At 49.6% G+C, this 14,042-nt stretch overlaps 1 protein-coding gene across 1 annotated transcript in view; it reads right to left on the minus strand.

The window, feature by feature from the left end:
* Positions 1-122: 122 nt before the first annotated feature.
* MLLT1 (MLLT1 super elongation complex subunit) overlaps positions 123-14,042 on the minus strand; it is a 31,812-nt gene continuing 17,892 nt past the window's right edge. The window contains exons 6-12 of the mRNA XM_009096863.4: positions 12,800-13,345; positions 8,639-8,726; positions 7,812-7,923; positions 6,543-6,642; positions 6,291-6,362; positions 4,880-4,951; positions 123-4,122 (exon numbers count right to left, since the gene is read on the minus strand). Coding sequence (XP_009095111.1) covers positions 3,994-4,122; positions 4,880-4,951; positions 6,291-6,362; positions 6,543-6,642; positions 7,812-7,923; positions 8,639-8,726; positions 12,800-13,345 — 1,119 coding nt within the window. The 3' untranslated portion in view covers positions 123-3,993. The remainder of the gene's footprint in view (positions 4,123-4,879; positions 4,952-6,290; positions 6,363-6,542; positions 6,643-7,811; positions 7,924-8,638; positions 8,727-12,799; positions 13,346-14,042) is intronic.

A 14,042-nucleotide genomic window follows, 5' to 3' on the forward strand; every position in this document is an offset into this window, starting at 1 on the left:
CTTTCCCTTGCCTTCTCCTGTCCCAGGCCCAGTGGTGTTACCTGTGCCATGAGGGGAGGTTTTGGAAAAGCCACAGCAACATTCCTCTAGAAACAACACAACAACTGAAAAACACTTCCAAGTTTTACTTTTCCATCTTACTTTATTTCACTTTTTCTAGAAAATTCCTCCATAGTTCCACAAATTTAACAAAAAGTTTAAAATTCAGGACAAACAATCCTGTAACGTATTACAAACATGAGTTTTTTTGTGTTTTTTCTTTTTAATCTTGCAGTTAGTCTTGGCTCAGCTGCATTTCTTTCAGCTGAGTGAAGAACTTTTCTCCCAACACAACTTTTAAAATCCTCAGGTGCTGAGGTATTTAATACCTCGGCTCTAGGCAGAAATACAATTAAAAATTCTCTAGAAGTTGAAGTACTTACATTTTTCTTTAGGAGTGCAAACTCATCTTGTCAGTTTTTGATGGCTATTCTGCGCCCCAGGAAAGCAACACCCATCTGGGTCCTTTGAGCACTGATTCACCTGTCCCAGGGGCACCAGGGGAGTCACAGCATCACCAGAGCCCTGGGCCAGCAGGGAGGAGCCTCCTGTGAGCAGAGCCGGCTCCAGCACATCCCCAATGGAAAACTGGAACTGGAGCCGCTCCGGGCTCTGCTCGTGGAGAGGCCCCTCCGTTAGGGACGTTTCAGCCTCTCTCACCATCAAACACGGTCCAAGATCTGACAAAAAAACTGCTTCTGGATTGTTGCATCAATTGCTTGGCTCGTTCTGATGCTCCCACCGCACCCCAGGATCCCACAGGTGGCAGAGTCATTGCACTTCCATGGATCCAGCCTGACCTCAGCCAGCCTCGCTCCCTCCGTGCCCAAAGCCGGGCTTTGCTGCCAGCCAGCCTTCCTCTCCTCTCCTCTCCTCTCCTTATTGAACTTTTGCAACAGTAATTAATGTCAGTAATCAAAGCCTCGAGGCTCAACACACGGCAGAGCAGGAGCCAGGGAAAGGCTCCTGACCCTCCTGGAGGATGGAGGAGCCGAATGCTGACCCCGCCTCCAACACGATTCCAACTCAGCAACTCGGGAAGCCCTCGGGCTGCCAGCACCTGTCTGTGCCAGCAGCAGCACCACGAAGGACACGGAAAAGGAACAGAGTCCTGTCCATTTTCCTTGGAAAAACCATTATGGCTACAAGTCAATTTGGGATTCTTTTTTTTTTTTTCTTCCTTTTTTTAACAACGCAAGCTACTACACATCCTCGAGGACCTGAAGCAATGCCCACAGCAGCACTGCCCCCTCCTTCCTAGAGTACAATAATCCATCCATGCTCTCAAGAGTGACACAAGAACAAACACTTTATCCACAAAAACCTGTACACGGCATGTTCAGAACAGCGTTCAGCCAGCCTAGAGGGAATCTACACAGGGAACTGCAAGGGGACACAAGATGAGGCCCAAATGTGACCATTCTTTGTTTGCAGAGTCACCCCTCCTGTGCTCCCCGACGCTACCACATACCCCAAAAAACATCAACTCTGTAGAACAACTAAGTACTTGCAAAAACCTTTTAGTAACAAATCAGCATGTGCACACAATGGAGAGGAACTATTGCTGGGGAACAATCCTACCTCGGGTTTTCAGGGGGATTATAAACAGTCTAAAAAAATCCATGTGTAAAATACTTCTTATAAAAACCAAACAAAATCCCTATCAATGCTCAGCAGACTTACCAACAAAGTCACTTCCAGGACAGGACGATGCCACGGCAGGCTCAGGAGCAGCCTCCCACAGGTGTGCTGGGACTGGCTGGGAGCTGTGACCACGGGGTGCTGCCAGGGGCAGGGGCAGGACAGGGGTGGCACCTCCAGTCCCTTGAGGGGCAGCTCTGGAGCTGTGACAGTCTGGAAGTGCTGGGACTGGAGCTGTGGGAGGAGTGGGCAGCAAAGATCTCAAGGGAGCTGGGCCTCAGCCCGGCCACCCCTGCTGCTCTGGGGATGGGACAGTGGCACCAGCCCCACCCCAGGGTGCCCAGTGTGGGCACAGAGCTGCCTCCCCCTGGCACAGCCCCACAGAGACACAAGGAGCTCACAGTACCCACCCACGGGCTGTGACCTCCAGCATGGGTGTCCTGCTGCCACCTCCCCCTCTGCTCCCTGCCCTCCACCTTCTCTGGCCTTTCTATCCAGCCCTGGCATCGTCCAGCAAGAAAGAAAAGAGCTGAGATCACTGGCGTGACAGGGTTTGCACCCGGCATGAGCTTGAACTTCCATATATATATATATATATATATATATATATATGTACACACACACACACATATATATATACACACACACACGACACATGAAAGGTGGTACAAGGACAAAATTAATGGGAATCGGGTCAACATGACCCAACTCAAACAAGCTTATCATCATATTGCCACTTCAGTTGATTAGTTGCAACATTTCCATGATAAAGAAAGGGGGAACCCAAAACAAGGGACAGCAAACCTGGAGCAGTGCAACCCTCCCTGAGCAGAGGAGCTCCCCAGCACCGCTGCTCCCACGCCGCCTGTGCCCCACGGACATTTGGCAAAAGCTTCCCACAGCCCTTGGAAAAACAAACAGTTCCTGGGCAAATACTGAATTTAGGGACCAGGAGTGTAACACAGCTTGGAGGGAGGTGCTGGGATTTGCCCATGCCCACCTGGACAACACTTGGAGGTCAATACTAGTTTAACTAGAAATCTAGGGAAGGGGCTGCATTAGTGTTTCTGTTTCCTGCCTTTTCCTGCACAGGCGGCGGGGCGGGAGAGGGAGAAGGGAACAAACCCAACCCCACTTTGTGTTTTATGTCAACATCTCCCAGGCGTGTCCAAAGATTTAAGTTCTCCCTTGTTTTGGTTTTCCCAAAGTACAGCCACTACTATAGGGGCCACTGTAAGGAGATTCCTCTTTGAGAACACAGAACAAAACCAATCACATGTTTTGGCAAAGTTATCAAACACTGACAAATGGAAAGACGACGGGTGAGCCCCTTCTGGAGCATGGGATGCCTGGAGGTTGCTGTCCAGCTTCCTTACACTACAAATCGTCCACAAGAGGCATTGAACAAAAGAGTCAAATCTTATTAAGCGCCTTCCCCTGCCAGAGCCATAAAAAAACAACAGAAAAACACACCCTTAAGATCATAAGACCCAACTAGGCCCTTCTTATACATACAGTACATACATATATATAATATATATATATAAAATATACAGCTTACAGTTTTGGAGTCCTATTACAGTTAAAGCAGACTGAAAGGAGTGGGACTTTGTTTAGGAGCTCAGATCAACAAACAAGACATCTCCAAACCCCAGCAGGAGACAGCAGGTTCCAGAGGCCTCCTCACCGAGCACAGAGCGTCACTGCAGGGAGCTGAGGGTCCTGTCCCCACCGGGAGCCAGGTCACCAAACCAGTGGGTGATCCCAGCTGGAACGGAGCTGGAATGCAGCCCCTCTCCTCTGCAGCAGACCAGCAGGAGCCCGGGGAGCCTCCTGTGTCCGCAGTGTCCCGGCCAGCTCCGTCAAAGCCGATGTCACCCACACGGCGTGGGGCAGAGCAGGAGGGCTCCGGTTCTGGAGCTCTCCACAGGCTGGTCCCGAGCTTCAGGGGAAGGGAACAGCATCCACGCTTCTTCAGAGCTCAGAGATGCCTGGAAAATGTGCTCTTGAAACACAGTTGCTCAGAGGGAAACCGAAAAGGTCGCGCTGTGCAGCCTAAGTGCAGCACGCCCGCTCTGCTCGGGGCCTGGCCCACAAAGCCGGGGGGGACAGGCTCAGCAAGGCGGGCGCCGGTTTGAAGCCTACAAGAAAAGTGCAGCTGGCTGAGCATTCCTAGAGCATGGCTGTTCTCTAAGGCAGTGCTTCTTCGGGTGAGGCAGGAGGATAAGAAGGCCTAGTTCCGTGGGGTGGTTTCCTGGTACCAATGGAGGGGATCTCTGGTTGAAGAGCAGAGCCAGCTTCCCAGGCCTAGCGTCATGTGGCCACGGCCTCCAGGTAGCTCTGCAGCTTACGGACGGTCGTCTCATCCAGGGAGAAGAGGTCAAAGTCAAAGGTTGTGTTGGTGACGTTGAAATGCCCGGTTTCCTCAATGAGATTCACGATCTGGAGACAGAGGAATGGATATAAGTACAGCACAGAGGGTACAGAGCCCATCCAGGCTTTCCCACCCCTTGGAGGGGCTCACAGCAGAAAGGGAATCCTCTTCCCAAGAAAGCAAACCAGCTCCTCCTGCCTGACTAGATCAACCTGGACAGTGATGTGAGCAGGTTTCATTTTAATCATAAAACAACTCAATATCCTGAGCTGAAGGGCACCCTCAGGGATGATCAGCCCAGCCCCTGTCTCTGCACAGCCACCCCAACACCCCCACCCTGAGCAGCCCTGAGAGCTCCTGCAGCTCTGGCAGCCTTGGGGCCATTCCCTGGGGAGCCTGGGCAGTGCCCAGCACCCTCGGGGGGAAGAAGCTTGCCCTGAGCTCCATGCCAAGCCCTGGCCCAGCTCCAGCCCTTCCTGGCCTCCTGTCCCTGTCCCAGAGCAGAGCTCAGCCCCTCTGCCTCCACCTCCCCCCAAGAGGAAGCTGTCAGTCAGACCAAGCTGTCAGTCAGACCAGGAGACCCCAACTTTGGGATTGCTACCATGATGGCAGAGAGAAGATGCTCACACCACACTCCTGTATCACTTTCAACAAAAACATTGCATGCACAGCTGATTTTATTTTTTACTCTGTATTTTTGCTTTCAAAGCAAAGCAGAACCTCTGTGGAAGGGCCTGGCTGAGCCCCTGGACACTCAGATCCCAGGGACAGCAGGGACAGCAGGGACAGCAGGGACAGCAGGGACAGCAGGGACAGGGTGTGTACCTGCTGGAGCACGTTGCGCTCCCGTAGTGCCATGAGCCGCCTGTGGAGCTCCACCAGCTCATCCGTGTAGGCCTGCAACACAAACAGGGACACGTGGAGTGCCTCAAGGCTGCCAAAGGCACCTCCCCAGTGAGGATCAGAAGAACTTGAGGCCCTTTCAGACATTCCCAAGTTTTCCCTACTTTTTTACTGCCTCCTCCTCCTTCTCAAGTACAGGGGCACCGAGGTCCTCCCTTAAATTCAAGTGCTCTGAAGGTCTTTTATTTTTTATTTAATGACACCCTCACCTGTAACCAGCTCCAAGAACTGGGCAGAACCTTTGAGGCCCTCAGTGAGGTGAAGTTCACCTTGGTGACCCTCAGTGGGAGCTCCTCATCAATGGGTTCTCCTAATTAACTCCAAATTACCTGAAAACATCACGTGCCTCAGTGATCAAAACCCAGCAATCTACTGAGCAATGATCTGCATCCAGGTAAGGAAAAATCCTTGGAGTGCACTGTATTCCCAGGTCGTTTTGCCTAACCACAACAGGAAATGAAGGATTGCTGACAGACTCAACATGTTGATTGTTCTCAGGTAAGAGTGGTTTGGTTTTTTTCTTAATTTTAGGTTTTTTTAGGCAGCCAGCAACAGGTCTGTATCAGCAAAACTGATTCACACAATCAGTGAATCACAGAATGGACACTGCTCTGCCCTCCCTGGAGGCAAGGAAGGAGGAAATTTCATTGAACAAACAAAAGTTCCAACGAAACCTGCAAAGCAGAGCATCAAATAATCTTTAATTTAGAAGATCAAAGCCAGATGAAACTGCCTTTTAATGAAGTGCCCCAGCACTGCAGCAGTGACCAGGCCGTTGGTTCAGACAAAGGGCAAACAAATACACCAATTTCAGCATTTTGCCTATGAACACCACCTGGGGCTCCAGCTATTTAATGCACACAATTTCTGCAGTGTCACTCTCCAAAACCTGTCCTTTCAATATCTGGTTTTTGTTAAACTCAAGCTTTTACCCTGCTGAGACAGAACAATGAACAGGCTGGGCTGATTCAGGTGGTTTTGTGCACAGTGAGGCCCAACCATCCTGTGAAGCTCAGCTCCCTAATCAGAGAATCCCAGAATGGTTTGGGCTGGGAGGGACCTCAAAGCCCACCCAGTGCCACCCCTGCCATGGCAGGGACACCTCCCACTGTCCCAGGCTGCTCCCAACCCCATCCAGCCTGGCCTTGGGCACTGCCAGGGATCCAGGGGCAGCCCCAGCTGCTCTGGGCACCCTGTGCCAGGGCCTGCCCACCCTGCCAGGGAACAATTCCTGCCCAAAATCCCATCCAGCCCTGCCCTCTGGCAGTGGGAGCCATTCCCTGGGTCCTGGCACTCCAGGCCCTCATGGAAGATCCCTCTCCACAGGACACACCTTGTCATACGTTCCCTTCTTCAGGATCTTCTCTGGCTTGTTACAAGACTCTGGGCTTTTCCTTCCAGATGCCTGAGGGGAAAAGAAACCAACAACAGGACCAAAATTAGCTCAGGAAATATGGGGGTGTCACAGCAGAGCACTGGAAAGGGAGGAATCACCTGTCAGCTGAGGACAGGAAGAGGGAAAATGTGGTGCAAGGAAGAATTTCCAAGGCAGGGAGCAGGGGAGGTGGGAGCAGGGATTTCACACCTTGTTGTTTGCTGGGGGCAGCTTCTGCCCAGGAGGCGGCTCCCGGCTGGGCGGGCACGAGTCGGCGCTGTTGTCACTGTCACTGTCACTGAGGCTCAGTCTGAAAAACCACCAGCAGAGAATGAGCAGCAGCAGCAGCAAAATCATCATCACCAGCTGCCAGCTGAGCCACGCAGAGCTAAGTGAAATTCTCTGCTTTATCACAGACTACTGCACTGGCTGGGAGAATGGGTCACTGGAGAGCCCAAGAATCCCTTTTTTCCCAGCTGATGTCACCTTGCACTCCCAGAGCAGGGAGCTTTAGGTGACACATTACAGGCAGCAGTTCAACTCTGGCACACACAGGTCCCCTGGAACAACTAAGCAGCACTGCATTTCACAAACAGCAGCTGTTCAGGAATTCCTCCCAATTTACAAAGTACCTGCATGAGAGGCTCACTGACACCACCACAGGCAAAAAATGCATTTTGTGTTGCTGCTGGTGTAACCTCTAAGATTTCCTATTTATTCTCATTCTCCTTAGGCTCTATAGATATGGCAGGTATCCTGCTTATGGTGAACTTAACTGGTTATCCCCTAAAGGTTTACAAAAACACCCTTCAAAGTCCCTCAATTCTTGTTTCCTTGATGACAACTGCAAAAATGGATATTTGTTTGTTTTGGTAACCACCACCAGCATTTCCAATGTGCAGCTGCTCTCTGGGCCAAGCACTTGGGTTCAAATATTCACTGGGACTCCAGGTTTGGGCAGTAGCAGCATTTCCTGAGGGAAGAAGGTGAAGTTCAACTCGTTCCAGGGTGTGGGGCAGGGAACAGCTGTCACTGAGTCCAGAGAGTGGAGCAGCCAACACAGGGAGGGCAGAGAGTGACTCCTGAGCCACGTCAGGCCCAGGCAGCCAGAGCAGCACACTCTGCCTGGCCCCACAGACCCCTAAGCTCTGCAGATCAAAGGTGTCACACTCCAGCAGCTCTGCAGAGATCTGAGGGTCACAGTTAGGTGACTGTTTGAAGGGGCTCAGTCACTGACACCTGCCAGCTCAGCTCAGCACCTCCCAGTGCCTTCCCCTCTTTGTGCTCTTCAGCCAACCCTGCTGTCACCACCTCTCTGTCCCCACCCTGTGCTGAGTGACCCCACACATCTGCCCTTCCTCCCCTACCACACAGAGCCCTGGCCCTTTGATTCCTCCCTCCAAATGGAGAGCACCCTAAAATGCCAAATGCAGAGGGCAAAGAGCCACCCAAGCAGCCCTGCTGTGGATTTGTTACCACCTGGAATCCCGGCTGACAGGGTTTGTTTTGACTGCTGCCTCCTCTCCTGAGGAGCTGTCATCATCATCCGACTCCTCCGACTGCAGATCCTCCACCATGGAGCGCAGGGGGCCTGGGCACACAGAGGGGGAGTTCAGCACCAGGGCACAGCCAGCACAGCTCCACCCAGCCAAACCCAGCCTCGTCCTGACCCCTGTGAGATGGGACTGCCAAAGGACACCCTGTGCCCGCTCTGAGCTAAAGCAGAGCTGACAAACTTCACAGCTCCCTCCCCTCCCAAAGCCTCCCCCTCCCTTCCCAAACGAGAACAAAAGGACATTTTTCATGCCTGTGGGGCTGATTTAAATGTCACTGGAGACAGGAGCAGCACAGCATTTGCTGCACTTGGAACATTTACTGTTGCCAGTTTCCCTCCCTGGGTTATCAGTGGAGGGATCTGAGAAAGGAGCTGTTACACACTGGCAAAGTGATGAATGGCACATTTATAATTTTTAATAAAACATAGATGAGATTGGAGGAGAACTGTTCTGGTGATTCTACAGATCAGGCAGCAGCAACACATTTATAAACTGAGGCAGGAACCAAAGCCAAAAGGGAAAGAACCAAATCCAGAGGGATTCCCTACTCATAAATTAGCTGCCAAGAGAAGAAAAATACTTGTTCATGATGTTATAACATTATTGCCTTTTCTTGCTGAAGCATCACAACTCCAACACATGGCTGCATGCAAGAAACTATTATTATAGTGCTGGAAAAGCACATTTAATTCTCTTGAGCATTTTAAGGTTACACAAGGAAGGTTTTAACAAACTGTTCTTGCAACACACCTTGACTGTGGTTCTGAGATGGCTCGAAATCAGAGTCAGAACTGGAGTCAGAGCTGGAGCTGGAGTTGGAAGGGCTGGACTGGACAGACTTAACCCCCCATAAAAGGGAAACAAAAGAAAAAGAATCTTAATCTTTCTAATCCAGAAAACCAGAGTACAAAGCACAGTGAGGCAGGAGCATCTGAGCACTCTACAGCATCACCCACCACTGAATACAGTTCTTGGGGTTACAGAAAAACAAAATGTGAGGTGAGTATAAACAACGTTTAACAAAGTCTGGCAGGACATAGCTCAGCACTCCTGGGAGCAACATCAAACCCCTTCACACCACGGTTCAAACCCCTCAAATGATGATAAACATTTAAATGAAAACCCTTACTGTGAAGTGTGACAGATGAGCAGCACAGAACCCACAACTACCCAAACCTCTTAAGAAGTGTATTTATTGTACCCACCAAGGTTCCATTGAACCTCAGACTGATCACTGACCATGGAATCCCAGAGTCAAGGAGTGCTTTGGGTTGGAAAGGACCTTAAAGATTTAATCCAAACCACCATCCCAGGCTGCTCCAGCCCTGCCCAGCCTGGCCTTGGGCACTGCCAGGGATCCAGGGGCAGCCCCAGCTGCTCTGGGCACCCTGTGCCAGGGCTTGCCCACCCTCCCAGGGAACAATTCCTGCCCAAGTTCCCATCCAGCCCTGCCCTCTGACAGTGGGAGCCATTCCCTGGGTCCTGTCCCTCCATCCCTTATAATCAGTTTATCTTTCCTGCAGGCTCTTTCAGGCTCTGGAAGGCCACAATGAGGTCACCCCAACACTTCTCCAATTATCAACCCCAGTTCTCTACCCCTTTCCTCACAGACAGGGAGATGTTTATCCCAACTAGATCACATGAGTCCAAAATTAATTCTAAATTATTATTCTATCCTAAACCCAGTTGTCTCTACACCAGATTGAGTGATCCACTGTACTGGCTCCATGTAACTGTGAAAACATAAAAGAGACCAACTCAACCCTTGTGACCCCAACTCGTGTGTCAGCACCTGGCAGAAACAGCAGGAGTATCCTGTGCAGTAAGAGTGAGTGAGGAGTAAATGAACTACTGCTAACAGCAGCATCCAGGAAGGAAATCTGGCTAAGATTGGGAAATCTGAATCATAAATTCGATACTGGCAGCAATCACCTGCAATAGCCTTGGGAACCGCCAGAGGGCAGAAGAGGCCACAGCAACTCCCTCTGCCCCCCAAGTAGCTCCTAAAACGCCTAAAATGGGGTTTTTGGTACTCAGACGGGTTCTAGTTTAAAGATTCTCAAAGTACCGTAATATCTTGCCTTTTTAAAAGTAATTCCCTGGAAATCAGCATTTCGGTTTCACTGTTTCGTTCGTAGGAATCCACCTACTACAACTACTGCCAAATCCTGATGCTGAAGAATCACACACAGCCACTGATACATAATTTGACACAGGAAGGGTTAATACTATAAAAACCTTGAGACAAGCACAAAGAGGCACAATCCCTGTTCTGGTCCTGCTGGCCACACTATCAACCAAGTATTGCCAAGATTTTCATTATTTCACTGTAAGAAGGGGGAAAATGTGTCAAAAATGGTATTACAACCCTTGGGAAGGGTTCAGGAGCAAAGGAGACTAATTTAACAGTTCCAATATCAGGTCTATTGGCACACTGCAGCAGCCCTGGCTGTTCAGGGAAATTCCAACATGGAAGTGGAGAGCAGAGAGAACAGGTTGTCCAGAGGAGCTGGGGCTGCCCCTGGTTCCCTGGCAGTGCCCAAGGCCAGGCTGGACAGGGCTGGGAGCAGCCTGGGACAGTGGGAGGGGTCCCTGCCCAGGGCAGGGGATGGAACTGAATGATAGTTAAGGTCTCTTCCAACCCAAACCATGGGGGGATTTTATGAATATTTTCAAGCTAATTGAGCACAGCTCTTGCATCTGACCCACAGCTCCAATCCTACATCCCTCATTCCTGGTAATCTGCAGGTCTTCCCTTAAAATTCCTTTAAAATCCCTTAAAATAAATTTAACAGGAGCTAAGCAGCAGCTGCTGGAGATAACCCACCTCTCCTTTTGCCATTAAGGCCATCAGCTCTTTGAGGAGGATGCAGATGGACACGCTCTGTATGCTCAGTGACTGTCACTGGGATGTGACCAAAGCAAAAAGCAACACTGCCTCCCCCTTTTGTCAGCACTGAGGCAGCCAAGCATGAGGCCAGTTCAGGGAACTGGACTTGATGAGGGAAGGAAAAAAAAAGTTTAAAAAACCCAAAAGAATAAAGGCCAAGTAATTTCCAGCAGGAGCTGAAACAGCAGGAGAAACTCTGCAGTGTCCCCCTCTGAGCTCCCAGGCCAGGAGCACAAATGGGAGCTGCTCTCTCCACAGCAGTCTGCAAAGATGTCAGCTGGGAGCCACCGTGGAGCTGTTGCACAATCCCCTGGCTGCAGCAGTAGAGCTGATTGAAGAGTTTCCGGGACCTGCTCCACCCCCAGCTGCTCCCTCACTCCAGTGATGTGGCTCCCACCGGCCCCACACCGCAGTGCCAGCACAAACCCCGGGCAGGAACTGGGAGCAGGGACATTCCCCAGGGTGCAGAGGAGCCAGAGCCCAGGGGCTGCTGCCAGGGCACTCTGCAGCTGTGCCTGGGGCTCAGGTTCCACAGGAACCTCGCCTGCCATCACTCCCTGTCTGTCACACAGAGTGTCCCCAGCACCCAAGAGGAGCTGGGCCAGCGAGGACACTGGGCAGGACAGGCTGCAGCAGTTGCTAAGCCCCACTGTCACAGGCTGGGGTTCCAGGGCCAGCCTGGCAGCACCATCAGCTCACACTGCTGGGACCAGAGGGGATGGGGACACCTCGGGGACAACGAAGGACACTCGAGGATCTGTACAGTCACAGGTTTGCAGGGAGGGCTGTAGGTCTGGAACTGAAATGTGGGGCTTGCTGAGCACTGCTGCACTTTGGTAAAAGGCTAAAAGGAGAGAGGAGCTGCCTCTTCTTAATGCCTAATGTGGAAATTTATCCATCTGGGAAGTCAAGTCATAAAATCCCAGAATGGTTTGGGTGGGAAGGGACCTTAAAGCTCATCTTGTGCCACCCCCTGCCATGGGCAGGGACACCTTCCACTATCCCAGGGTGCTCCCAGCTCCATCCAGCCTGGCCTTGAACACTCCCAGGGATGTGACTTCTCTACAGAGTGGAATTAACACTTGCCCAATAAACTCTTCTGCTGGGAGTCCTGCAGGAAAAACCCTTCTCAACAAACACATCAATATTTGTTGTATCACAGCGCTGATTAAATCATAATACAAACTGTCCCTAGAAAATTAATCTTAATAAAATAAACCTTTCTTAAAGTGGCCAGCAGGAACCAGTTCCAGAATTCTCATGACATTATCCTGTGAACCCTATTACAAGATATGTGGCTCCTTTATAACAAATATACAAGTGAAAATTAGCAAGAATTTGGATTTGTCTGTTCCTTCTTGCACTTTTTTGCCTTCTTTTGGAAAACACTTTTTAGGAAACAGAGGATGAGGAATGTTCTCAGTTGTAAAAAGGAAAAAAATATTTAGACAGCTTTTAAAAATAGTAGAACAAGAACATAATTTGTTTTATGTTTCACAACACAACTTATTTAGATTTAGTGGCATGTGGTTGTATTTTGAGCTTCAGCCAATGGCACATTTCTTACAGGCCACGGCAGGAAGAGGGCCTTTATTTACATTTTAATACCGGGTTTTTTTAATTACCAAAACTGAGATGATTTCCTTCTTTTCTGAAATAAGATCACATTTTAAAACACTGCCATCATGAGCAGGCAGAAAGTGTCTCTGTATCTCTTGTAGCTCTGTAGATGTCTCTGCAAGGGATAAATGAGGGACCATAACCTTAAACTCTGACTTGAGGTAACTGCCTGCCGATAAATCTCAAAAAGTTTGTATCTGAAACAGGAGCTAAACCACACAGTAGGAACATTTAATATTGACTGGAGTTTCAAAGAAGAATTTTATTTGAGATGCAACCCAGCCTAAGCATTTACCAATCTGCTGCTCTATCTTCTCTGAGAGATTATTTTTAACATCTTTTCCAGGCAGGGATTTAACATCATCCTTCCACACTCTGGTAAAGAATAAATCCCTACTCACCTCTGACTTGAAAGAAGTTTCATCCTCTGAGTTTGACTCCTCCATTTCCACAGGCTTTTTGATCTCCTTGGCCTCACTCTCGGATTTTACCTTTTCCACTTTGGCATTCATCTTCTCCTTGGTTTGTTTCTTCTCTGGATATGAGGAAGACGAGGTTCTGGGAGATGTCCCCAGGATATTCTTTACGCCTTTGGAGCTACTCTTTTTTTGTTTTTTGGCACTAGGCTTTGGTGACTCCACGTTGGAGGGCCTCTTGCTGGAAGACTTTAACTCCGGCTGTGGCCCCCCCTTTGGAGAGGTGTTCTCCAGTTTGGTCTCCTTCACGGCCAGTTTTGGTTCCTTGAAAGCAGCTTTTGGAGGTGCCTTCTCCTCCTTAGGCAGTTTGTTCTCAGTTGGTTTTCTGGAGGAGTCTTTCAAAGGCTTGTTCTGTTCTCTCTCAAGGTCTTTGGAGGAGTTTTTGCTCTCAGAGTCTTTCCTGGGCCTCTCCCTGTGCTCCTTGGTTACTTTATGTGGCTTGGATGCTTTGCTACTTTCCTTGTTTGCATCCTAAAATTCAGCAACAGAAACATGCAAGCTGGGTATGAAACTGCAGCTCTGCACAGAATGATAAAACACATCCTCATAAATCACATGGCAATGTTTGTTCTGTGCAGAAATCCACCCCCACATGCCCAGGTAAACATCCACATTTCCCTCAAGCTGCTGCACACAAACTGGCAGCGAGCACTTCAACATTTAGGAAAAGATGAAACATGTTCTGCTCTTTTCCAGGCTCCGTCAAAGGTCTAGAAACATCTACAGATGTTTAATTCAGGTTTAACCTGAATGCAAACACAGATGCAGCTCTCAGGGCACCCTGGAGGAAGGGAAGCAGGAGAATGTTGTCTCTTTAGCAACTGGCAATTTTCACCAGAGCTCATCTCAGAACCCTTTATTTCTCTGCTGTATTTTCCAGTGCTTAATTCCTGACCAAAATTAAATCCGCCACTAACAGGTAAGTCATCTTCACTTTGTTTCATAACCTCAGAAGGCATAACTGAAGCGCCAGAGTGTTTAGAGCCCTGAAGAACATGGGTATCAGAATTGAATTACACTGGGAAATGAATTGTTGTTAATACCTGTGACTGTTCAGGCTGACACAGTGCATGTAATCTGCTCCAAAACACATTGCTTGGGGATTGTTTCTCCCATGCAGGATTATACAAAAATAGCTTCAGTACATAAGGGGAAAAAGAAAAAAACT

Source organism: Serinus canaria, chromosome 28 (genome assembly GCF_022539315.1).
Source record: "Serinus canaria isolate serCan28SL12 chromosome 28, serCan2020, whole genome shotgun sequence".
Taxonomy (NCBI): Eukaryota; Metazoa; Chordata; class Aves; order Passeriformes; family Fringillidae; genus Serinus; species Serinus canaria.